The sequence below is a fragment of the Setaria italica genome, chromosome III, assembly GCF_000263155.2.
Source record: "Setaria italica strain Yugu1 chromosome III, Setaria_italica_v2.0, whole genome shotgun sequence".
NCBI classification, from domain to species: Eukaryota; Viridiplantae; Streptophyta; class Magnoliopsida; order Poales; family Poaceae; genus Setaria; species Setaria italica.
Window position 1 is genome coordinate 5,742,605 of NC_028452.1, and position 22,722 is coordinate 5,765,326.

Consider the following 22,722-nt stretch of genomic DNA (forward strand, 5'->3'; position numbering starts at 1 on the left):
CAAATTGTTTAATTGTATTAGCTAGTTAACAAGTAATTACTACTAGCCGGTAGAGCAAGCTTGTTTGAACATACATCCTGATCATCAGGAATGCATGCAGGGCAGCAAGCTTCTTGCCGCCGCCGAAAGCTCTCCTCTCCCTCTCTTGGCGCCTATAAAATGTAGCGCCACCATTAGCAGTGCAAAGAAGAGGAACAAACAAGAGCACACCACACAAGCTTGCAGTGCCTCCCAAACTCGCCAGAGATACGGCATTCATCATCCATGGAGAACATGCTCCACCTCGCGCCGTCCCAGGCGTTGCCCTTGGACCGCTGCATCTTCTCGTCCGAGCATCAGCTGCCGCAAGCCATCTCCGCCACCGCGTCCCTGCCCGTCATCGACATGTCCCGTGGCCGCAGCGAGGTCCGCCGCGCCATCCTCGATGCCGGCATGGAGTTCGGCTTCTTCATGGTGATGAGCATGAGCCCAATTGTCCAGCATTGATCCCTGATTTATTTGCACTAACCGCGACACGAGACAATAACTAACTGCAGGTGGTGAACCACGGTATCCCTGAGGAGGTGACCCGGGACATGGAGGACGTGTGCGAGGAGTTCTTCCAGCTGCCGGCGGCGGACAAGGCGTACATGTACTCGGAGGATAGGCACAAGCCCAACCGGATCTTCTCCGGCACCACCTACGAGACCTGGCGGGACTGCCTCCGCCTTGCCTGCCCCTTCCCCATCGGCGACGGCACAAAGGACTGGCCCCACACGCCCCAGAGGCTCCGGTACGTATACCAATTAGACAATTCACGATTCATGTATACATATATATATAAATACATGCTCTGTCACCATCAGTGTGTATATGTGTGTGTAACCTAGCTAGCTTCATTCTTTGACCCCACCAAAACCTAACATGCCTGCAGTGGGGTTATCGAGAACTTCACCACACTGACGAGGGGAGTCGGGATGGAGCTGCTGCAGCTGCTGTGCGAGGCCATGGGGCTCCGGCCTGACTACTTCGAGGGCGACATCAGCGGCGGCGACGTTATCCTCAACATCAACCACTACCCTACATGCCCCAACCCGAGCAAGACACTGGGCCTGCCGCCGCACTGCGACCGCAACCTCATCACCCTCCTCCTCCACGGCAAGGTCTACGGCCTCGACGTCGCCTACAAGGGAGACTGGATAAAGGTTTAGCCCGTGCCTGGCACCTTCATCGTCAACTTCGGCCAGCAACTCGAGGTGATCCCTCCCTCCCTCCCTCCCTCTCCCTCTCTCTCTCTCTCTCTCGGTTGCATCATCAAAGATCTATCACCCGATTATTAAGCACGTTGGTCTCTCTCGGCGCAGGTGGTGACCAATGGATTGCTCAAGAGCATCGAGCACCGCGTGGTGACCAGCTCCACGCTGCCGCGGACGGCGATGGCAACTTTCATCATGCCAACACCGGACTGCCTCATCGGCCCTGCAAAGGAGTTCATCACCGAGGACAAACCACCGTGCTACCGCACCGTCAAGTTCCGCGACTTCATGTGCATCTACAATGTCGTCAAATTGGGGTCGTCCATGAACCTCACCACAGATCTCAAGAATGTCCAGAAGGAGATATGAATCAAGAACCTTTGTGTTCTTTTGGCTTCTGGTTGTAATACCGTACCTGTGTTCTTTTTGTTCCTGGTTATAATACTGTACCTGTGTTGGGCCGAGCAGAATGTTTGCCCATGTAATAATAAGCTAGATTTATATTTTGCAGAACCCATTTTAAGCTTAATTATATGCAGGCAAAGCCTAGGTAACCCTTAATTAAATTTTAATACAATTTTATATTACATACAAATTGATTTTTGAACTAAAGCATTTCAAATTTTTGTAACCGAGGTTAGAAGCGGAAGCCCCAACCTACATTTTTCTAATTTTTTATTTCAAACCAATTTAATTCGCTTTCACGGGGAGTGGAACCTAGGCCCGCTGTATGCTACTCAAGTGCTCTAACCACTAGGCTAGAGGCTCCTTTCGTAACTAAAGCATTTCAATTGATAGCTCTGATTGGTATACAACCCACATCCAAATAAAATTTTCTCATCACACATCACAATTTTTTTTTCATCTCTACAAATCAAGCACATCAGAAATCACAAATCAGCACATGATAATTCTCTCACCAATAACAAAGCTAGTCTAACAATTGCAAGGACATGACCACATGTCTAAAAAGAAAAGCATTGACCTTTCCCTCTAAAGTTTAGCAGTTGACGAAGAAGGAACTTGGTTCTCGTGTTGCTTTTTTCAAACTCTTAATCTTCTCAAATTGTATTTTTATTGCTGCATCTGAAGCTTTTGTAATTGTCTTCAAGTCATTCAAACTTGCTCGTGATCAATACTATGTTGTCGTAGTTGTGCTTCTTGTTTCTCAGCCTCAAGCTCTAATTGTAGCTATTTAAGAGAAACTTCAAGCTTGCGCTTATTGGTGTGGCTGACTACATGATCTCATATTCAAGAAATGCACATTCTTACGAAGGTGACCGCAAAGTTTGTAAGTACAAGTCCAAAAGAGTAGAAGGGATTGTCGCTCTCTTACAACCCTACTTGATGCTCTAGGACACTCATATTCTTGCCCTATATAGAGAGCATTTGCTATATAACTGTGTGTAGCCTATTTCTCTTGAGCGCTCCTACTTGCTCCTTTTGCAGGTTTGGATGATACCTTGCGTTGGCTATTAGGTCGATTAGTCCCCATGGTCTCCACGCCTTTGTTTATATAGACCCCTTCAATATCCTCATTCATACAATTAGGAGCATAGGATTTAGCAATCAAGTCCTAGCTCTATAGTTATTCTTTTAGAAAATGGATAAATATCTAGCTTCTGCGATCGATCGCACACAGCCAAGTTTTACAGTATTCGATTAAATAAGTGAAATAGTACGCAAACGACAGGAAGAAATCAAAAGCAAAGTCTATTATTGCTTCTTCATCCATTCTTGGCAAAGATATCTAGGACGACGATCTAATGCCTTGCTTGCCAAACAAATGGTCTCCCTTGCTTCCTCACGCTGCAGTAGGGACCAATATCGCAGCTAATGTGCTTCCCTGAAAATAGCCTGTATAAAAGACTTGTCCTATGGGGGTCGGCTAATTTTATTAAATTTCGTCCTTAGTAGCCTTTCTATGTTCATGATGTCTTTCTTTGAAATCCCTAAAGATGTCCTGAAAGAAAAGACTGGATGTCTATCGATCCAGATTTTTTTGGCAAGGCAATAGTGATAAACAAAAATATGATCTATCTAAATGGAATATCTTGTGCCGTACGAAAGATCAAGGGGGTCTACGAATAGCAGACTTATATATTAAAAATAAATGTCTCATTAGCAAATGGCTATTTTATTTGCTAAATGAAGATGACACATGGCGGACCTTACTTAGAAATAAATATCTGAGTTCAAACTGCCTATCCAGGTTAAAATTAAACCTAGCGATTCACACTTTTGGAAGGATTGTTTAAGGTTAGGGAATATTTTTTAGGTTGTGGGACCTTCAAGATTAAAGATGGTTTCCAAACTAGATTCTGGGAGGATACATGAGTACACTCTACACCACTCACAAAGAGCAATTTCCCACTCTATATAATATAGTATACTATCCTCATGTAACGGTGGCAAATATCATGAACCAAATACCGCTAGCTATATCCTTGTGTTGGAGGGATAGGCAGTGACAACGTGCAGTGGATTCGAGGAGGCTGCAACGGTATGTGCAGCTGGCGCGAGAGCGGCGGTGGCGTGCAGAGGCCACATGAGCATGAGCGAGTGCCTCGAGCTGTAATAAGATCTAGTTCGCAGGAAGGAACTGAGAGTGTCGAAGGTCCAGTGTGTGGGAGGCTCTCCTCATCGCGGCCGGGCGGCGTATCGAGAAGCCTTGCTATTATCACTTGCAGTGAGAAACCATTTCCAATCCAACAGACCAACACCACTAGCAGCTCAGACCGATCGAGTTGACCAAAGTAGTCTGAACTGGAACCACATTCAGTAGCCCCGTAGGCCCTAGCTATATTTTGTTGCGACCGTACAAAAAAAGTGTAAGTAGGACATGATTTTTTAGCATAATCCACATCGACAATAATTCTTGTTTATTTAGTTCAAACACCCTCACTTTCGTCACTGTTACAACACCAATATATAATTTATCACTTGTGGCTTTTATTGGTTCGTACGTATCACGAACACGGCACGCGACCGTACGATGGGGTCACATGTGTACATCTCAGCTGATAGATCATGTAGTAACTGATACATGGAAATAAAACTTGTTGCGGTTCTGCTAGCTCTCACATCACCTTCTGGATGTTCTCGAGGTCGGCGACCTGGTTGATGGAGGACCCCAGGTTGACGACGATGTGCTTGCGCTTGAACTCGCCGACGGTGAGGGTGCGGTAGCGCGGATGGTTGTCCTCGCTGACGAACTCTTCCGCGGGGCCGACGACGCAATCGTTCGTCGGAACGCGGCTTGGCCGAGTGTTGGGTTATGATCCAAATTCTTGGGCTGAAGTGAAGCGGGCCGAAGTGAAGCAGTCCATTAGCGTTTAGAGGGACTACACCATCTATTAGTACCATATTGCTAATAGACGAGGCTGTGGGGGTTTTTCCTCCCTGTATATATGGACCACCTCCCTCGTATAAAAGATGTATCATAGACTTCTATACGGGAAGACCCCAAGTTAGGGTATCCCCAAGTTGTAAATCTCTGGCTCTTGTAACCTCACCCAGTGAAGATTGTTGCTGGCTGGCGCCCGTGGTTTTTTCCTCTCGCATTGGGAGGGTTTTCCACGTTAAATCTCGTGTCTCTTTGCGATTGATCTTGTTTACTTCGTCGTTCCTCCGCCGTAGCGTTTAACAAGTGGCATCAGAGTTGAGTTTTTTAGATCGGGGCAACGCAATGGCGTCGATGAAGTTTGATCTACCGCTACTCGACTACAAGATGAGATTCTCGTTGTGGCAAGTGAAGATGAGGGCGATACTCGCCCAATCACAGGATCTGGATGAGGCGCTTGTTTGCTTCGGGAAGAAGAAGGAAGAATGGACTCCTGAGGAGAAACGTCAAGATCGTTAGACTCTGTCGCTCATTCAACTTCATATTTCTAATGATATCTTGCAAGAAGTGCTGCAGGTGCAAACTGCTGCAGAACTTTGCTTGATACCGGAATCGATCTGCATGTCAAAAGATCTTACCAGTAAGATGCAGATGCAGATGAAGTTGTTCTCGCACAAGTTGCAGGAAGGTGGATTGGTGATGAACCACATATTGGTCTTTAAGGAGATCGTGGCCAATTTGTTGTCCATGGAGGTAAAATTTGATGATGAGGATTTAGATCTTTTGTTACTATGCTCACTGCCCAGTTCATATTCAAATTTTCGTGACACCATATTGTTAAACCGTGATGAACTAACCCTAGCAGAGGTTCATGAGGTGCTCCAAAGTAAGGAGAAGATAAAAGGTATGGTGCAGGGTGAGTCGTCGTCCTCCAAGGGCGAAGCGTTGCAGGTCAGGGGCAGATCTGAGCAGAAGTCCTACGACAACAATAATCGCGACAAGAGCCAGCATGGTAGAGGATGTTCAAAGTCTAGGGATAAGAAGTTCTGCAAGTACTGCAAGAAAACGAACCAACCACTTCATTGAGGACTGTTATAAGGTAAAGAATAAGAACCAACCACTTCATTGAGGACTGTTATAAGGTAAAGAATAAGGAGAAGAGGAATGCCGCATATCAATAGAAAAATAAATCTGAAGGTAATGCCTCTGTGGTCTCCGGTGCTGATAGTATTGATTCGGGAGATTGCCTTGTCACATTTGCTGGTTGTGTTCCTAGTTATGATGAATGGATACTCAATTCAGCATGTTCGTTTCATATCTGCATTAACAGAGAATGGTTTAGTTCTTATAAGCCTGTGCAGAGTGGAGATGTCGTACACATGGGAGATGACAACCCATGTGAGATCGTGGGCATTGGATCTGTTCAGATCAGGTCACATGATGGCATGGTTCGCACGCTAGACAATGTGCGACATATACTAAGGATGGCAAGAAATCTCATCTCCCTCAGCACACTTAATGATGATGGGTACAAATACTCCGCTTCAGATGGAGTTTTAAAGGTATTAAGAGGTGCTCTCGTTTACATGGTTGGTGATATGAATTCTGCCAACTTATATGTGCTTAGAGTAAGTACTTTGCATGGTTCCGCTACGACTGCTACTGTCACTGATAATAATACTAACCTTTGGCATAAGCGTCTTGGGCACATGAGTGAACTTGGTATGGCAGAATTAATGAAGAGAAACCTGCTGGATAGTTGCACTCAAAGTAAGATGAACTTCTGTGAGCAATGCATTTTTGGTAAGCACAAGAGGGTAAAGTTCAATGCCGCAGTACATCGCTCCAAAGGTATACTTGAGTATTTACATGCAACTTTGTAGGGACCTTCTCGTAAGACCTCGTATGGTGGTGCAAATTATATGCTAACTATCATTGATGATTACTCTAGAAAAGTATGGCCTTATTTTCTGAAAGGTAAAGATGATACATTTGCTGCTTTTAAAGAGTGGAAAGTAATGATAGAAAGGCAAATTGAGAAGAAGGTGAAGCTGCTTCGTACTGATAATGGTGGTGAATTTTGCTCGCATGAGTTTAATGATTATTGCAGGAAGGAAGGCATTGTGAGGCATCGTACCCTTCCGTACACTCCGTAGCAGAATGGTGTGGCTGAGGGCATGAACAGAACCATCATATCGAAGGCTCGTTGCATGCTGTCCAACGCGAAGATGAGCAAGCGTTTTTGGGCAGAGGCCGCCAACACTGCATGCTATTTGATCAACAAGTCGCCTTCTATTCCACTCAACAAGAAAACTCCTATTGAGGTATGGTCTGGTATGCCTGCTGATTATTCACAGCTGAAAGTTTTTGGTTGCACTGCTTATGCTCATGTTGATAATGGAAAATTGGTGCCTAAAGCTATTAAGTGTCTATTTCTTGGTTATGGTTCTGGAGTAAAAGGATATAAGCTATGGAATCCTGAAACAAGAAAGACTTTCATGAGCAGGAGTGTAGTTTTTAATGAATCTGTGATGTTTACTGACAGTTTGACCATAGATATTGTACCAAACAGATCTGATGATGAGCAGCATAATGTGAGCGCGCAGGTGGAGCACATGGATGATCACGAAGATGAATTTGTTGATGACACTATTGATACTGTTCAGCACTCACCTCTTGTTTTGCAGTAAGACGATCAGCCTATTGCAGTTTGCAGAGCAAAGAGGAGTTGTGGCCCTCGATCCCGATTGATTGAAGAGTGTAATTTGATTCATTATGCTTTTAGTTGTGCTGAACAGGTGGAGAACACTCATGAGCCGGCCACGTACACTGAAGCCATTATTTCTAGAGACCGCGAGAAGTGGATCTCAGCTATGCAAGAAGAGATGCAGTCCCTGGAGAAAAATGGCACATGGGACGTGGTGTGTTTGCCTAAAAATAAGAAGACCGTGCGTTGCAATGGATCTTCAAGAGGAAGGAGGGTGTATCTCCTAGTGAGCCTCCGAGGTTTAAGGCAAGGTTAGTAGCTAAAGGTTTCAGACAGATTTTAGGTGTTGATTACAATGATGTGTTCTCCCCAGTTGTGAAGCATAGCTCAATCCGTACATTCTTTAGCATTGTTGCTATGCGTGATCTTGAGATTGAGCAGCTAGATGTGAAGACAACATTCTTGCATGGAGAGCTTGAGGAGGAGATATACATGGACCAGCTAGAAGGGTTCATAGTACCTGGTAAGGAGGATCATGTTTGCAAATTGAAGAAGTCCTTATATGGTTTGGAATAGTCTCCTCGTCAGTGGTATAAGAGGTTTGATTCATTTATGTTGTCAAATAGCTTTAAGAGATCTGATTATGATAGTTGTATCTACATTAAATTTGTTGATGGATCACCTGTATACTTGTTGTTATATGTTGATGATATGCTGACTGCTGCCAAGAGTAAGAAAGAAATCACTGCATTAAAGGCTCAGTTGAGCAGTGAATTTGACATGAAGGATCTTGGTGCTGCTAAGAAAATTCTAGGTATGGAAATTACTATAGACCGTGCTTTTGGTTTATTATTTCTTAATCAGCAAAATTATATTCAGAAAGTACTTCATCGTTTCAACATGCATGATTCAAAGCCTGTTAGTACTCCCATTGCACCTCATTTTAAATTGTCAGCTTTACACTGTCCTAACACTGATGAGGAAGTTGAGTACATGTCCAGAGTTCTGTATGCTAGTGCTGTTGGTTCTTTGATGTATGCCATGGTTTGCTCTCATCCGGATTTATCTTATGCTATGAGTATGGTCAGTAGATATTTGGATAATCCTGGTAAAGAGCATTGGAAGGCCGTTCAGTGGATTTTCAAGTACCTGCGAGGCACATCGGATGCTTGTTTGAAGTTTGGCAGAACTGAAAAAGGACTCGTTGGCTATGTTGATTCAGATTATGCTGGTGATTTGGATAAGCGAAGATCGCTCACAGGTTATGTTTTTACCATTGGAGGTTGTGCTGTGAGCTGGAAGGCACATTTGCAGGATGTTGTTGCGCTGTCCACCACTGAAGCAGAATATATGGCTATTTGTGAAGCAAGTAAAGAGTCAGTTTGGCTAAAATGTTTGTTTGCTGAAATTGTTGGAGTTGATTCTTTCATTAACCTATTTTGTGATAGCCAAAGTGCAATTTATCTCACTAAAGATCAGATGTTTCATGAGAGGACAAAGCACATTGAGATTAAATATAATTAGGTTAGAGATATTGTTGCAAAGGGCAAGCTGAAGGTATGCAAGATTAAGATTAGCACTCATGAAAATCTTGCTGATATGTTCATAAAGCCAGTTCATGTTGCTAAGTTTGAGCTTTGCTCAAGCTTACTTGGTATTACTGTTTAGCCCAAGAGGCTATTTGGCGTCGAAGGTGTTTTCTTTGTTTATTTCAGGGTGAATGTTCGTTTTATGCTACAAGAAGGAATTTATCTCAAGGTGGAGTTTGTTGGGTTATGATCCAAATTCTTGGGCTGAAGTGTAGCGGGCTGAAGCGAAGCAGCCCATTAGCGTTTAGAGTGACTATACCATCTATTAGTACCATATTGCTAATAGACGAGGCTGTGGGGATTTTCTCCCTATATATATGGACCACCTCCCTCGTAGAAAAGATGTATCATAGACTTCTATACGGGAAGGCAGGGTATCCCCAAGTTGTAAATCTCCAGCTCTTGTAACCTCACCCAGATATAGTGAAGATTGTTGCTGGCTGGCGCCCATGGTTTTTTCCTCTGAAAGTTTTCCACATTAAATCTCGTGTCTCTCTACGATTGATCTTGTTTACGTCGTTGTTCCTCAACCGTAGCGTTTAACACAGAGTTGGTGCTGGCGCGGTGTTCCACGCCCCTGAGCAACCCGTTGGTGACGACCTCGAGCTGCAGGCCGAAGTTGATGATGATGGAGTTTGGCACGGGGAGGACCTTGATCCAGCCGCCCTTGTAGGCGATGTCGAGGCCAGGGACGGCGCCGGGGAGGAGGATGGTCATGAGGTCCCGGTCGCAGTGCGGCGGCAGGCCCAGCGTCCTGCTCGGGTCCGGGCACGGCGGGTAGTAGTTGATGTCGACGACGACGCGGCCGCCGCTGATGTCGCCGACGAAGAAGTCGGGGCGGAGGCCCAGGCCCTCGCACAGCAGCTGCAGGATCTCCATGGCCAGGCCTCTTGCCAGCCCAGTGTAGTTCCCAACAACCTCCCTGAGCCTCTGCGGCTTGTGGGGCCAGCCCGAGGTGTCGCCGGAGGGCAGGGGGTACAGGAGCTCGAGGACGTCAGCCAGTACTTCTCGCCGAGGGTCTCGAAGCTGGAGCCCGAGAAGAGCCTGTTGCGAATGCTCTCGTCTTCAGAGTAAAACTCAGCCTTGTCCTCCGCGGGCATCTGGAAGAACTCGTGGCACACCGCCTCCATGTCCCGCATCGCCTGCTCAGAGATGCTATGGTTCACCACCTGCATGCAAATGCAATATAATTCAGCACGCACGTTCTGGTCAATTCTGATATATACTGCAGATATTTGGGATGGGATTGGGATTAATTGGTTATATTGTTGAGATCGATCTCGATCGATCGATCGAGCAACTCGCCTGGATGAGGCAGTACTCCTTGCCGGAGCCCGGAGTCGAGGATGGCGCGGCGGACCTCGTCGCGGTCGCAGGACATGTCGACGACGGGTAGGGAGACAGCGGCGGTGGCTGGGCGGAGTTGATCGGCCGGCAAGAGGAAGCAGTCCGGGATCGATGGCGCGTGCACCGGGGTCAGGTTCAGCGTGCTCGCCATGGATGACAGATCGGAGGAGCTTGCTTGCTAGAGGTGCTCGATCGAATTGCTCGCTCGTGTTCTGATCCGATCATTTCGCCGCTCCGGCGAGCCGTGTTTTGTAGGCGTGGCCGCGGAGTGGGACGACGATGCTCCGGGCAGCAAGAAGCATGCGAGCGCGCGCGCGCGCGAGAGAGAGAGAGAGAGAGAGAGAGTTGCCGCATAAATCCTCGTCGTGTATGGGAGCCGGCAGCAGGTCGGCTGTCCTTGTCGGATTTTGCTACGTACCAGTTGATACACGCAGTTTGAAATGGAAAGCTAGTTATATTCTACGACCTTGTTCAATTTATTAGCTACCTTACCAACCTTGTTTGATATTTCAGAGCAGGTAAATATTTTGACAATGGAACAGAAAATATGCATAAGGATAATCCATACATGTGCTTCTTCATTGTTGTAATGTTGTTGCATGCATGCATCCAATTTAAAACTAGAAATTGTTTTGCGTGCATGTCTTGTGCGTTAATCAGTATATCAGCAAGCCGTAAATAATTTATAAATTTGTTTATTACTCCCTCTGTATTTTTACATGACATATTTGATTTGTCCTTAGTCAAACTTATCAATTTTGACCAAATTTACGGAAAAATATAACATCGATACTATCAAATATATGTAATTTCAAAATATATTTCATAGTGAATTCAATGAAACAAATTTGATATTGTAGATTTATTATATTCTCCATACCGATCCCGGGACAATATCATCCGCTCTTAGTGCGACAGCGGCTCATCATGGCTTGTGACACCCGACCCAAATTGGATATGGCCCAGTAGTGGCCCATGAGCACAGATGCACACGTTTAGTACCACCTTGCTAGTTGAGCAAGGGTATCAGGTTAACCCTTTTACACGAAGCGAGGACGAAAGTGTAACTAGGGTGCTATGTCTATGCGTGCCCACCACTCGGAAGGGCTGGACAGTGCGGCTTTGGCCTGCCCTCGCAGTTGCGTGTACAAGTCAGTGTGTGGCCATATGGTGCATAGCGCGTGTGGGCCCGGAGGGGACACACAACATGGCATATGGCACCGGCACTTTATGTACGGTCGTGCGCTAAGAGGGACCTTTCCTGCATATTTGACCATGTGTAGGTGAGTTGAACCGACGAGGTCGTCTTGTCCTTTGAGGAGGGTGTATGTGACACCGTGTTGATGGTTGTTAGCATGCCAATTGTGAACTGCAAGCGCACGGATATGTTATAGTTCTATCCTCAGAGTACTCCCCCAAGGTTTAACAATCCGTGGAACTCATAGCAATAGATCTATTTTAACTAGCATTGTTAGTAGAACTTAGTTGTTTATGAGAGATTGAGATCTAATCTACTAGGTATGTACAGACAGATAACAGATAGAGCAGAGGTAACCAATCTAGAGTAACCTAGACTATGCATGTTGTAATTCCGAGCATAGATAGCAAAGCAACATAGATCGATCTTAGTAAAAAGCATATTTAAATCTACACCTTCGGTCTAGCTCCCGAAAACCCTACCTTATACAAGAAAGACTCCGTCACCATCATCTCTATCAGCGTAGGTAGATTAAGGGCACGATCAAAAGAACATGTCATACTCATCGGTAGGTCAGGCATGCAAATTTGGTCACCATGACCACAAGAACATCCTAAGAAATTTATCATCGATTCATACATTAAAAAATAGCAAACCCGATAGAGCATAAAATCATAGAAGAAGATACTTAGATAGTTGAGAAAATGAATAGATCTATTACTTCACCATGAATGATTGTACATAACAAGAACACCACCGGGATCCTACCTTGATCTTGATGACTCCTAGCTCCAAAACTCCAGCGTGATCTTCCTCGCAGGGTGATCGCGCTGGCAGAGGCTCGCCTACACTAACCCCTGACAACTGCACGGCCATCGACTCTCCGAAGTGGTGTCCCTTAAGCTCCTTCTGCTTCTCTACTGCTTCACGCCGTGTACCTCAACTTCCCCTTGGTGCTCGGTAGTTTTGGGGGTATTTATAGTCTAGAGGGCACGTGGTAAAAATTGGAAGGCGATGGGGCGAAGGAAACCCCAAGGTCGATTGGCCACGGAGGGTCCAGGCCGATCGTCCTGGACCTTCCTTTTGCCCTCTCACGCTCTGCTTTGTCCCCAAGTCTACCTGGATACTCTGGAGTCTTCTTTTCACTTGCATGTGGGCCTGGCACATCAGTAGCTTCGGGGAGAGATTGATCTTCATTGACTTTCCATATCTTCACTTGATCCTCTTTGATTCATCCTTGATCCCAAAGTAGTCCTTGCCATATCTTCAAATTCTTAACCCCTAAGTCACCTCGGAGGATTGCTTCCCAAAGTTGAGCATCAGGGGAGGCCAGGGAGCCCTGGCCCGATCGGCCCAGGCCCTTTCTGGGCCCTTTGGTTCTCGTTTTCATCTGGCTCGTTGCTCACTTCAGGCTTTATCCAAAAATGTTACTTTAGGTCCAATTTCTTGTAAAAATAGAATATCATCCAAAATGCAAAGCACGAGTGAAAATAACCGGTTTATTAGGTATGATCAATAGTTTAAGGATTAAATTCATGTCATTATTGAAAGGAGATAGAAATAAATGGGGGAGCAAGGAGAGAGGGAGAGGCACTGACATATGGGTCCGGGACATGTAGGATTGATGACGTGTGCATTATGTGTCACCACGTCGGCCAAAACCAAAGTGCATTTGGGTCAAGGTGGTCCCCTGTCTGATTTCATAAGTACGAGGAGTTAGAATATACGGTTTCTCGAGTAGAGGGAAAAAACATGAACTCAACCCATAATCAAGGAAGGTGAATAGGACCTTTTTCCTTTTTCTTTTGTCGACCAGGCCCACCAGCTCCTTGCCCTGCGGCCTGTTTGCCATCCCTAGCCCTAATGGTCACCCAACCCATGTGGCTGATTCCTCTTTCCTGTCCTCCCTTCCTCGACATGATGACATGACACACCCAGGTGCCGTGCAACACCTGTTGCTGCAGCAATGGCGATGAGAGCACGTCCAGAGAGACGAGAACCACCATTCATCCCTGCGCCCTACATCCTCGCTGTCGTCCAGGAACACGGCTTGTCCACCCAACTTGACACCCATGCGCCAGGCCACCATAATCACCCAAAAATCCCATGGTAACATGCCTATAGACAAATGGCAAATAAAGAGTTCAATGAACTCACCCTTCATGAGAAAAAAAGATAAAAATATATAAGTGGATATAAGTATTTTATACGTGTGATTGGATATCTTTAGTCGGTCGTGATCCTTCATATTTATTGGGAGGTCTTGACTTATTTAGAGTCCGTATATATTATGAAATACGTTTTAAATCGACTAGCTTTTTTTCTTAGAGTATTATGTCCAAGATCTTGTTTTTTTCTTGATGAGCCGCTTTCCCTCATTCTACTCGTCCAGCCCTCTCCACGAACTTGTACAATCAATGCCACCACTTCTTTGAAAGCATGATTCTGGTGTCCCTCTCTTCGCACTACTTGGAGCTCAACCATTTATCAATTTGTAGAACCCCTCTTAGGCTCAGCAGGCCATCTAGAATGCCTGCGCAAGCAATAAGGCAAGAGGAAATAATCACATGGGGGTGGGAAAAGGATTAGGGAAAGAAGATAAAAAGTGTTTGATACGTGTGATTGAATACCTTTTAGTCGGTCATGATCCTTCATATTTATTGGGTGGGAGGTCTTGCCTTATCTAGAGTCCGTATATATGCGCTTTAAATTGAACAAAATCTGCCAAGAGAAAACTGGGTGCCCGAGTTTTGTAAAACCGGTCGGTACGGTTTTTTGGAATAATCTCCCATTATCATAACTTTGTCATCCAGACTCCAAACTAGATGAAGCCGACTTCAGAGTATCACACACACACATATATAAAGTGAATTAAACTTGGAGCTATGGATGAATGTTTAGAAGCCTAGCTGCTGCGCACTTGTACCCAAGTCGTCCTTTTAAAGTTGGGTTAGTTGGTCATGTTAGTTAAGCTTTGGAGCCACTGTACAGTCACTGAGTTGGCCAAAGTAGTCTGAACTAGAACCATATGTGTGTGTGTGTGTGTGTGTGTGTGTGTGTGTGTGTGTGTGTGTGTGTGTGTGTGTGTGTTGTTTCGCCGTAAAAAAGGAATGTAAGTACATATGTGACAATAAACTCATTTTGTTAATTCGTGTTTATTTGTTCAAACACCTTTACTGTTATACCTCAAACAGTACTACAGTAGCATGACAACATATTACCACATCTCATCAGCCGCAGCTAGATGTAACTGAGACGACCCATCCGCCAATGCAACGCCACCTCAGAGGCATGGGAACTTGGCATGACAAGAGAAAGACTTGCGGTTTTGCTTCATCATATACCCTTCTGGTTGTTCTTGAGGTTAGTGATCTGGTTGAGCGAGGACCCCAGATTGACAACGTTGTGCATGCGCTTGAAGTCGCGGACCCTCATGGTGCGGTAGCGCGGTGGGTTGTCCTCGCCGACGAACTCCTCCGCAGGGCCGACGACGCAGTCGTCCGCCGGCACGATGAACGTCGCCACCGACATCCGCGGCTCCGCCGAGTTGGTGGCCGCGCGGTGCTCCACGCTCTTCAGCATCCCGTTGGTCACAACCTGCGCGTATACGTACGTGCAAAGAAAGAACAACCGATCAGCAAGGCAGCAATAAGCTGAATGATGAACAATTTGCATTGAAGCAAAGGTGGTCTTACTAAAAAATTAAAGCTGAATGATCAGTTACCTCGAGCTGCAGGCCGAAGTTGACGACGAAGGAGTTGGGGACTGGCTGGACCTTGATCCAGTCGCCCTCGTAGGCGACCTCGAGGCCGGGGACAGCGCCGGGGAGGAGAACGGTGATGAGGTCCCGGTCGCAGTGCGGCGGCAGGCCCAGCGTCCTGCTCGGGTCCGGGCACGGCGGGTAGCTGTTGATGTCGAGGGCCACGCGGCCGCCGCTGATGTCCCCGACGAAGTAGTCGGGGCGGAGGCCCAGGCCCTCGCACAGCAGCTGCAGGATCTCCATGGCCAGGCCTCTTGCCAGCCCGGTGTAGTTCCCAACAACCTCCCTGAGCCTCAGTGGCTTGTGGGGCCAGCCCGAGGTGTCACCGGAGGGCAAGGGGTAGACGAGGCGGAGGCAGTCGCGCCAGTACCTCTCGCCGAGGGTCTCGTAGTTCGTGCCGGAGAAGAGCCTGTTGGGCTTGCTCTTGTCCTCCGAGTAGAACTCCGCCTTGTCCGCCGCCGGCAGCTGGAAGAACTCGTGGCACACCGCCTCCATGTCCCGCAGCACCTGCTCGGGGACGCCGTGGTTGATCACCTGCAGCACATAGCGTACCACCGGCTGGTCAATATATATAATTGTGATGCGAACTGGGATTTGTTTCTGTACGTTATCGAGATTTGAGGTCGATCGAGCAACTTGCCTGGAAGAAGCCGTGCTCCCTGCCGGCGTCGAGGATGGCGCGGCGGACCTCGTCTCGGCCGCGGGACATGTCGATGACGGGCAGCAAGACAGCGGCGATGGTGGCCGCCTTGAGCTGGTCGGCCGGCAGGACGAAGCAGTCCGGGATCGCCGACGTGTGGGTTGGGAGCAGCTGGAGCATGTTCTTGTTCTCCATGGATGCTCGTACCAAGACACAGAGCTGCTGTCGAGATAGAGTCCGGGAAAAGAAAAGAAGGTTGGCAGAGAGCGAAAAAGGAATTGTTTTCCCCTATACATAGTGTATTTTGGCCCATCTATCTGTCTCGTCAATTGAAGGTATTTAATAATTAGTCGTCAATCCATGCAGTTGGCTATTGATCACACCAATATTATCATATCAGGTATGAACACTATGGCAAGTACGTACCTGGTTCCAAATGTCATTCCCTAGTAGATTCGTTCTCTCTAATTTCTGTTTATTGGTCCGAACAAAAATAATTAAAAATTTTAAAGAAAAATGCTGTTTGTCACATGGAACAAAAAATACATTTATATGGAGGAGAGTCGTCAACTAGGCCGCGAAATAAGCTAAGATCTTGGGCCAGGCCCGCGTCCCCAGTACGGCATCCTTCCAACCATAGAGATGGGCCGATAATGGGCCGGAGAACCAGGAACTAATCTCATTCATTCACACCGTCCAACTCTTATTTAATTCTGAATCTCTCCATGCCGCCATCCCAAAAATTTGTTGGACTCTTCAGTTCTTATTGCTGCCAAGAGGCTTTTTGTCGTGTACACGTTCTACTCCTGTGTTTTTATGGAAAGCTAGAGAAAAGATGCATGGTCGGCGTTGAAACATAAACTCTGTTCATTCATATCCAGTCCAACCATGAAGTTGATTTTGATTTCTGTTTCAGGGCTTAGCATCAAAACGATGTGAAGGACATGAGTTGCAGTATCAAATGACTTGCGCAGAAATTAAAGTTGGTGTCAAATGAAACACTTTTCACGAGAGTTGGCAGTCGTTGCATAATTTAGTTTAGTATTGTTCATGTTATTTTTAATATATTCACGTACCAAGGCACAGCTGTAGGATTGGAGTTCAGTAAGTCAAAGAAAAGGAGCTGTTTAGTTATTTCTTGCCAGGGCACAATTCTTGCTATTCGTATAATGGACGACAAGAAAATAGAGTGAAATTTTGCACAAAGCATCTCATGTTTCGTGGAATTCAAGATCAAACGCTATTCCAGTTCTAACTTGAGCACAGACAACTATGACCGCCAACTTAGGACTGGAATAACAAAAGACAATATACATCATAAGAGTTGATGTGGCTATTTTTGCTTGGTACAACACACAGCTTTTGGTGTTACATAATTATCTTGTACGGCACTCATGCTCGTTTTTGGGAGCTAAAATGCAAATTCACCATTATTCTGTTGCTCGGAGTTCTAGCACCTACTTCAGATCATAGTGTTGTGGTACTGCTAGGAATGGCTTAAAGGTCATCACGAGCCCAATACATTGGACAACGTTGAGAACCAAAAACAACATTTGATCCCCTGCATGATTAATGGAACAAATCTTCTGTCAGGATTTGCAGAAAGAATAAAAAGATGTGGTGGTGGCAAAAAGAAGAAATTAAACCATATACTATACAAATTTACATATATAAGTACCCGGAAAGAAGGCAGCATGTTGGCGCTTTTGGGTCCACGAGAATCTACATTCAGAAAATTTGCAAATAAGATTTCTGTTAAATATAATGCACGACCATATGCATCTGAACCTAATACAAACTCTTGTGGTATTAGGGGGAAAAAAGGAACTGTCGCACTTAAAGATGACGTGTACCATTTTGACTCTACATAATATTTTATTATCCGTCGTCAACTTAATTAGCATTCTTATTAATTGCCATGAATATAATATTTTCAGGTCATGTATTTGCTAGGATTACAGGAGGCCACCTTCATGAAGATACTGTTTAACTGTGAGGCTTAACTTTTCTTGTGCACTTTATATTTTTTTCAAACATTAGTTGGTCTTAAAGGAAATCTGGATATGCTGATGACAGATACTCACAAAGCGCCTGCTCCAGCGGGACCAATAGCCTTGAAGAAGGACATTGCGGTTGTAGCTATGCCATTTGCAGCGCCTCTTTGACTTTGTGGCTGTTTTTGCACATAATTAAATTAGCTAAATATGTAGCATTTCAAATAACTCAGCTAATAAATTAATTGATACTTGCCACGGCATAGTTCTGCAGAAGTGAAGTGCCTGTCAGGATAGTTATCTGATCACGTTTGTCAAATGTGTAAAGTTAGCATGGAGCATGACATAATTTCCATGATAATTTCGAAGATAACTTTCAGGCATTTGTCAAAAGAGTAAAAATATAAATATTTGATCATAATATTTTCCATGATAATTTCCAAGATAACTTTCAGGCATTTCAAGGACCAATGAAGGATACGATGCATTATATTGAGGGCACATATAAAATTTAAAATGAAAATAATGCTATATATTTCATTGTATAAAGACTGTATTAGTTCAAGAAAATATTTTCCCCATAACAGTCGTAATATTGAGAAATTTAACTTTGTTTATGGGGCATTATATCATATCCATTTTGATTTTTTCATGTTGTATATAATATTATCCATTGTATGGGGACTAGAAATGTAAGTCTTTTTCTTCTTTCTTTATTTGCATTCAAGATCAATATTGAATAGAGGAATAGGTCTGAATACTTACACCGAGAGCAGCTTTCACAATGGTAGCAAAATAAAGAGCTAGTCCAAGTCTATACCCTGATAGGTGTGTCATGAAAGGAAACACAGCAAGAAGTGGTATGGATAGGGCCTGCAGAGAGTGAAAGTAAATAGTTAATGGATATGAGAATTATACATTTTGTTTTATTGCAGGTACGTTACTCACAGATGAAGCACGGCATGAATTGACGCATCCCATAAATTTGTGGAGTGGTCTGTAGATGAATAGTTGATACACCATAAGTCCAGCACCTATAATTGAATGTGTAATTAATATCCAAGGTTTTAGAGAATAATAGTAACAAACCCCTGATACCAGGTATAATATAGGACAGTCATATATTGTAGTACATATAACTATGTACATCTTAGAGGCAATATATATGGCGTGGTGTGTTTGATGGTCAAGTAGCATGGGTGGTTGTGTACTATCTAGTGAAGTAGCATGGTTAACAAAAAAAATGTTTTCCTTTTTTCCATCACAGGGTGTTCCCGAATTTCATTACAGTTTTTATTAACATTAACATAAATGGAACATTTTTCAGCATTTTACAAATGGTCCTAATACAAAGCTGTACAGTTAGTGTCATTGTTATACCAGCAACTGCAAGAAGTTGGCCAACTTCTTTAGATGAAAAGCTTAGTCCACCGTACTTTCTGTCACTTATGGTCCACAATGAAAGTATCTGATATAAAAATTTGACAAAAATTAAAAAGGTTGTTCCATAATAGTAATGTTGTGATTAATTCAATTCATTGGTTAGTTTGAGGAGAAATGAACTATATTTAAAGATTACCTCACTGTATGCTGTGTCGTGAACTGTGAAAACACAGTATGCAATGATAGAAGACATCAATGGCCAATTCTTATATAAACTTTTGCCCCCATGTGTATCAGTTGTCTGTGGAGTTCTTGGATCACTGGACATTTCTATCTCGTTGCTGCCTATGTTTTTGTGTTTATGAAGTGTCTCCTAGCAATCAATATAAAAAAGCACAATTTCTTGTTCATGATTAATTGCATTGGTCATGTAACAATATAGCCTGAGATCAACTAGGCAAAAATAGTATAGTGTCATCTCCTTTTTTTTTCTTTTGTGTTTCCTTATCAGAATGTACAAAACAATAAGGACATGCCAGTGACTGATTCATTTATGGAAAAGTTCTTTTATTTGATCCTTTCATATTTTAGGATAGGCTCTTTGTACAAGCCTCCTCCAAATTTTATTTTGAACATTTAAGTTTCAAGTTTGGCTCCAAATGGATACTAACCCTTCTAAGATCCAACCATATCGACAACAGGATTATAAGCTCCCATACTCCTATTGTTGACTAATATCTGGGTCTTAATGAAGTGATTGGTTTAGAAACAACCAGAAAGCTATGTCACTAAGTTATTGAGCGACCAAGAAGGGTCATTTTTCTTTAAACTTTCATGTGAATATTACAGCAAGTATCACATACCGGTAACCATATGCAGCTTACTAGAACCACAGCAGCGAAAAGTGAAATACAAAGGCATGGCAAGAGATATGGAAACCTAAGAAAATGCAAATACAGTTAGTTTCAATAATTTATATAGCTCGAATTTTTTAGTATATCTTGATCTCATTAGTTACGTACACAGAAGGTATACCTCCCAAAAATTGAATTATCAGAGAATATGTTTGGATACTGCTGTGCAGGCTGACACACGAAAGAGAGAAAAAACTTCAGAATATTGTTGCATTATTGCAAAAATAATCAAAATCTTCATCTAGAAAAGGGAAATAAAATAAATACTAGAACACTACCCGTGCCAAGTAGCCTCCAATGGATGGACCCACAACAAGACCTATGCCCCAAGCAGTGCTTACCTGTGTTCAGTTACCAAGGTTAAATAGAGCAATAATAATGAACAGAACTAGTTTTTCCGATACATAAAATGTATAATGAAAGTGTGGGGTTTATTTTTATTTACAACTGAGAGCCCTAGAGCGTGGTGTTCAGGACGGCAAATCTCAATTGAATAAGCCTGCAAACAATGAGCCACAACACACTTATATTCATATAATATGAAGAATGTCGCCAACATAAATGGTGCCAGATCATATATGCATCCTCAAATACCTTTATTGGCGCAAGCATGCCATTGAGAGCACCGAGAACCAATCTTGTGGTAATTGCCATCCAATACTTTGTACTTACTCCAAATAAAGTGTTAAATATAACCCTAAAATAGCATTATTACGATGCTTACGAAAGTTTTCATGTAAATAGGAGTGCATTAGGATAGTTTCTAGAACAAGAAGATTTTGCTCACACTGAGAGGACAGAAAATACAATGATCGGTTTTCTCCCGATACGATCAGCCACTAAACCCCAGAAGAGCGAGGACAAAAATCTACCAACAAAGTATGATGCACCTACACAACATAAACAGCATCATCATATATGCTTCAAATTGTGTGTAAGTATATTTTCTAAAAGATGTATATAACTACATTATTTAAATGACCAGGAATACTCTTTTACCAAGAAAACCAGCATACAATCCAATATCTTGTTCTGTTTTTGCCACATGCAGATCTTCGATCTATCAACAGGAGAGAAGGCAAACTTGAATTGTATATGCGAATATCTGCTCCAATATGCAAAAGATGCAAGAAGCATGACTAGCAATTCTTTTGTTTATTTTTGCTTGCTCCTATTCTGTTCTTTCGGGAGATGAACATGTGCACTTGACAACACCTCATGCGGACACACACACACGCGCGCGCGCGCGCGCGCATGCGATATTATGTGGGTTATATTGTCTGGTTCCATATATTTCAGGTGTGTAGAATACTTGAGAAACAGTTTACAAATCCATGTGTAGTGATGACGAGAATTGTTCATAGCGTAAGCTCTATTAAAAAAATAACCGGTTCTGGAAGAGTACCATGTGATAGCTTGCATCTTGATTGTTTGTCTATTTAGGTCAACAGACTCCATTGTGTTTTCTGGGGATGGTTGTTTCAGTTTGTTTGTGTAAGATGAACTCTCTTAATTTAGTTTATTTGATCTTATTCGGGCGTATTATTCTCGAAAATAAGCTGCATGTACACCCTGATTGCTATATGCATATGGCTGTGATCGTGATATATTCAAATCGAGATAATTGTTACAGTAAGTGTTCACTCAATTGTCTGAACTTTCACGTGCACTAATATATTGATTAAATAATGTGCAGACAAGTATAAGAGGGTAGTGAGGCATGTGCTCGATTAACCTAATTCTTATAATTATGAATAAATTAAAGCTGCTCTTAATTAAAAACATGTTTAAATTGAAGTGAGATGAACCTACCATGTAGTATAAGAAGGGAAACAAAGATGATATTGGTAAAGCTGAAAAGAACATATTGTCAGTGTCAGGAAATGAAACATCAGTCATATTGAATAATATTAATTACACACAGAGAGTAGTCCTAAGCAGCTAGAACAAAGCTAATGTACATGCATTGCAAATAATGGTACTTGTAAGCATCATTACAAGTATAACAAAAAATAATGCTATCATGTACTATAATGTAATTAAGTTTATATGAGATCTTTAATTCGAACAGTTGAATTGAAATAATAATATTGAGTAGCTAGACTGGCTTGTAATCTTTCTATATATGCAGTACAAAACAATTGAAAAATAACTAAGAAAATCTTCTTTGCTTATAAAGTGAAGAAATAGCCTTGGCTCGAGTTGTTTAGAATAAATTAAAGGCATGTTATGGGATGTGTTTGAAGAAAGAAAAATGAGGTTATGGCAGGGCATGCATGAAGTAAAACAAAAGAGAGAGGGCATGGAATGTCTATGTTCCTTCGTGCACGAGATCAGTTTACCATCTACATAGTTAGCTAGGTAACGCTACATATATACTCTACTTGGTCTTCGTCCTACCCGAGGCAATGGTGGTGATGGCGACATAGAATAACTCCTTGTAGGGAATGCCCTTGTTGCTCTCCTTCTTCCGCTCTATGGCGCAGCCGGGACAGCCGTAGACGTACAGCGACGTCGCCGGCGGCGTCGGGGGCGCCTCCTCACCCGTTCCGATAGGCATTTGCTCACCCATGATCAAGTAGGGCTTTGCCCTCGGTTTGTTGGTCGTTTAC

General features: G+C 43.7%; 3 protein-coding genes and 1 pseudogene across 3 annotated transcripts; 1 reads left to right on the top strand and 3 right to left on the bottom strand.

The window, feature by feature from the left end:
- The first annotated feature begins 198 nt into the window (after window positions 1–198).
- LOC101782653 lies at window positions 199–1,796 on the top strand (annotated as a pseudogene).
- A 2,314-nt stretch (window positions 1,797–4,110) lies between these two features.
- LOC101776184 (mugineic-acid 3-dioxygenase-like) lies at window positions 4,111–10,038 on the bottom strand. The gene is given in 3 exon segments (XM_022825191.1): window positions 4,111–4,493; window positions 9,419–9,872; window positions 9,875–10,038. Coding segments are annotated over 3 exon segments (771 nt in total). The 5' UTR covers window positions 10,014–10,038; the 3' UTR covers window positions 4,111–4,315.
- Window positions 10,039–14,661: 4,623 nt separating this feature from the next.
- Window positions 14,662–16,017, bottom strand: LOC101783070 (mugineic-acid 3-dioxygenase). The gene is made up of 3 exons (XM_004960661.2): window positions 15,820–16,017; window positions 15,144–15,713; window positions 14,662–15,016 (listed from the first exon to the last, which is right to left on the bottom strand). Exons 1-3 carry the CDS (start codon window positions 16,012–16,014, stop codon window positions 14,756–14,758), a joined length of 1,026 nt encoding a protein of 341 aa, XP_004960718.2. The 5' UTR covers window positions 16,015–16,017; the 3' UTR covers window positions 14,662–14,755.
- Window positions 16,018–17,014: 997 nt separating this feature from the next.
- On the bottom strand, window positions 17,015–22,722 carry LOC101783471 (protein ZINC INDUCED FACILITATOR-LIKE 1). The gene is made up of 17 exons (XM_004960662.2): window positions 22,511–22,722; window positions 21,923–21,963; window positions 21,110–21,170; window positions 20,898–21,000; window positions 20,705–20,807; window positions 20,556–20,609; window positions 20,389–20,451; window positions 20,232–20,281; window positions 20,060–20,135; window positions 19,393–19,569; window positions 19,194–19,281; window positions 18,762–18,847; window positions 18,579–18,686; window positions 18,070–18,114; window positions 17,904–17,992; window positions 17,498–17,541; window positions 17,015–17,380 (listed from the first exon to the last, which is right to left on the bottom strand). The coding sequence occupies exons 1-17, from the start codon at window positions 22,680–22,682 to the stop codon at window positions 17,277–17,279; spliced, it is 1,464 nt and encodes a 487-aa protein (XP_004960719.1). The 5' UTR covers window positions 22,683–22,722; the 3' UTR covers window positions 17,015–17,276.

Coding starts and splice junctions, on each gene's coding strand:
- LOC101783070 (XM_004960661.2), bottom strand. CDS start 16,014: ATGGAGAACAAGAACATGCTCCAGCTGCTCCCAACCCACACGTCGGCG. Junction 15,714..15,819: donor GGGAGCACGGCTTCTTCCAG/GCAAGTTGCTCG, acceptor TATGTGCTGCAG/GTGATCAACCACGGCGTCCC. Junction 15,017..15,143: donor ACTTCGGCCTGCAGCTCGAG/GTAACTGATCAT, acceptor GTATACGCGCAG/GTTGTGACCAACGGGATGCT.
- LOC101783471 (XM_004960662.2), bottom strand. CDS start 22,682: ATGGGTGAGCAAATGCCTATCGGAACGGGTGAGGAGGCGCCCCCGACG. Junction 20,282..20,388: donor TTGGAGGCTACTTGGCACGG/GTAGTGTTCTAG, acceptor TTCGTGTGTCAG/CCTGCACAGCAGTATCCAAA. Junction 18,687..18,761: donor ATTCATGCCGTGCTTCATCT/GTGAGTAACGTA, acceptor CACTCTCTGCAG/GCCCTATCCATACCACTTCT.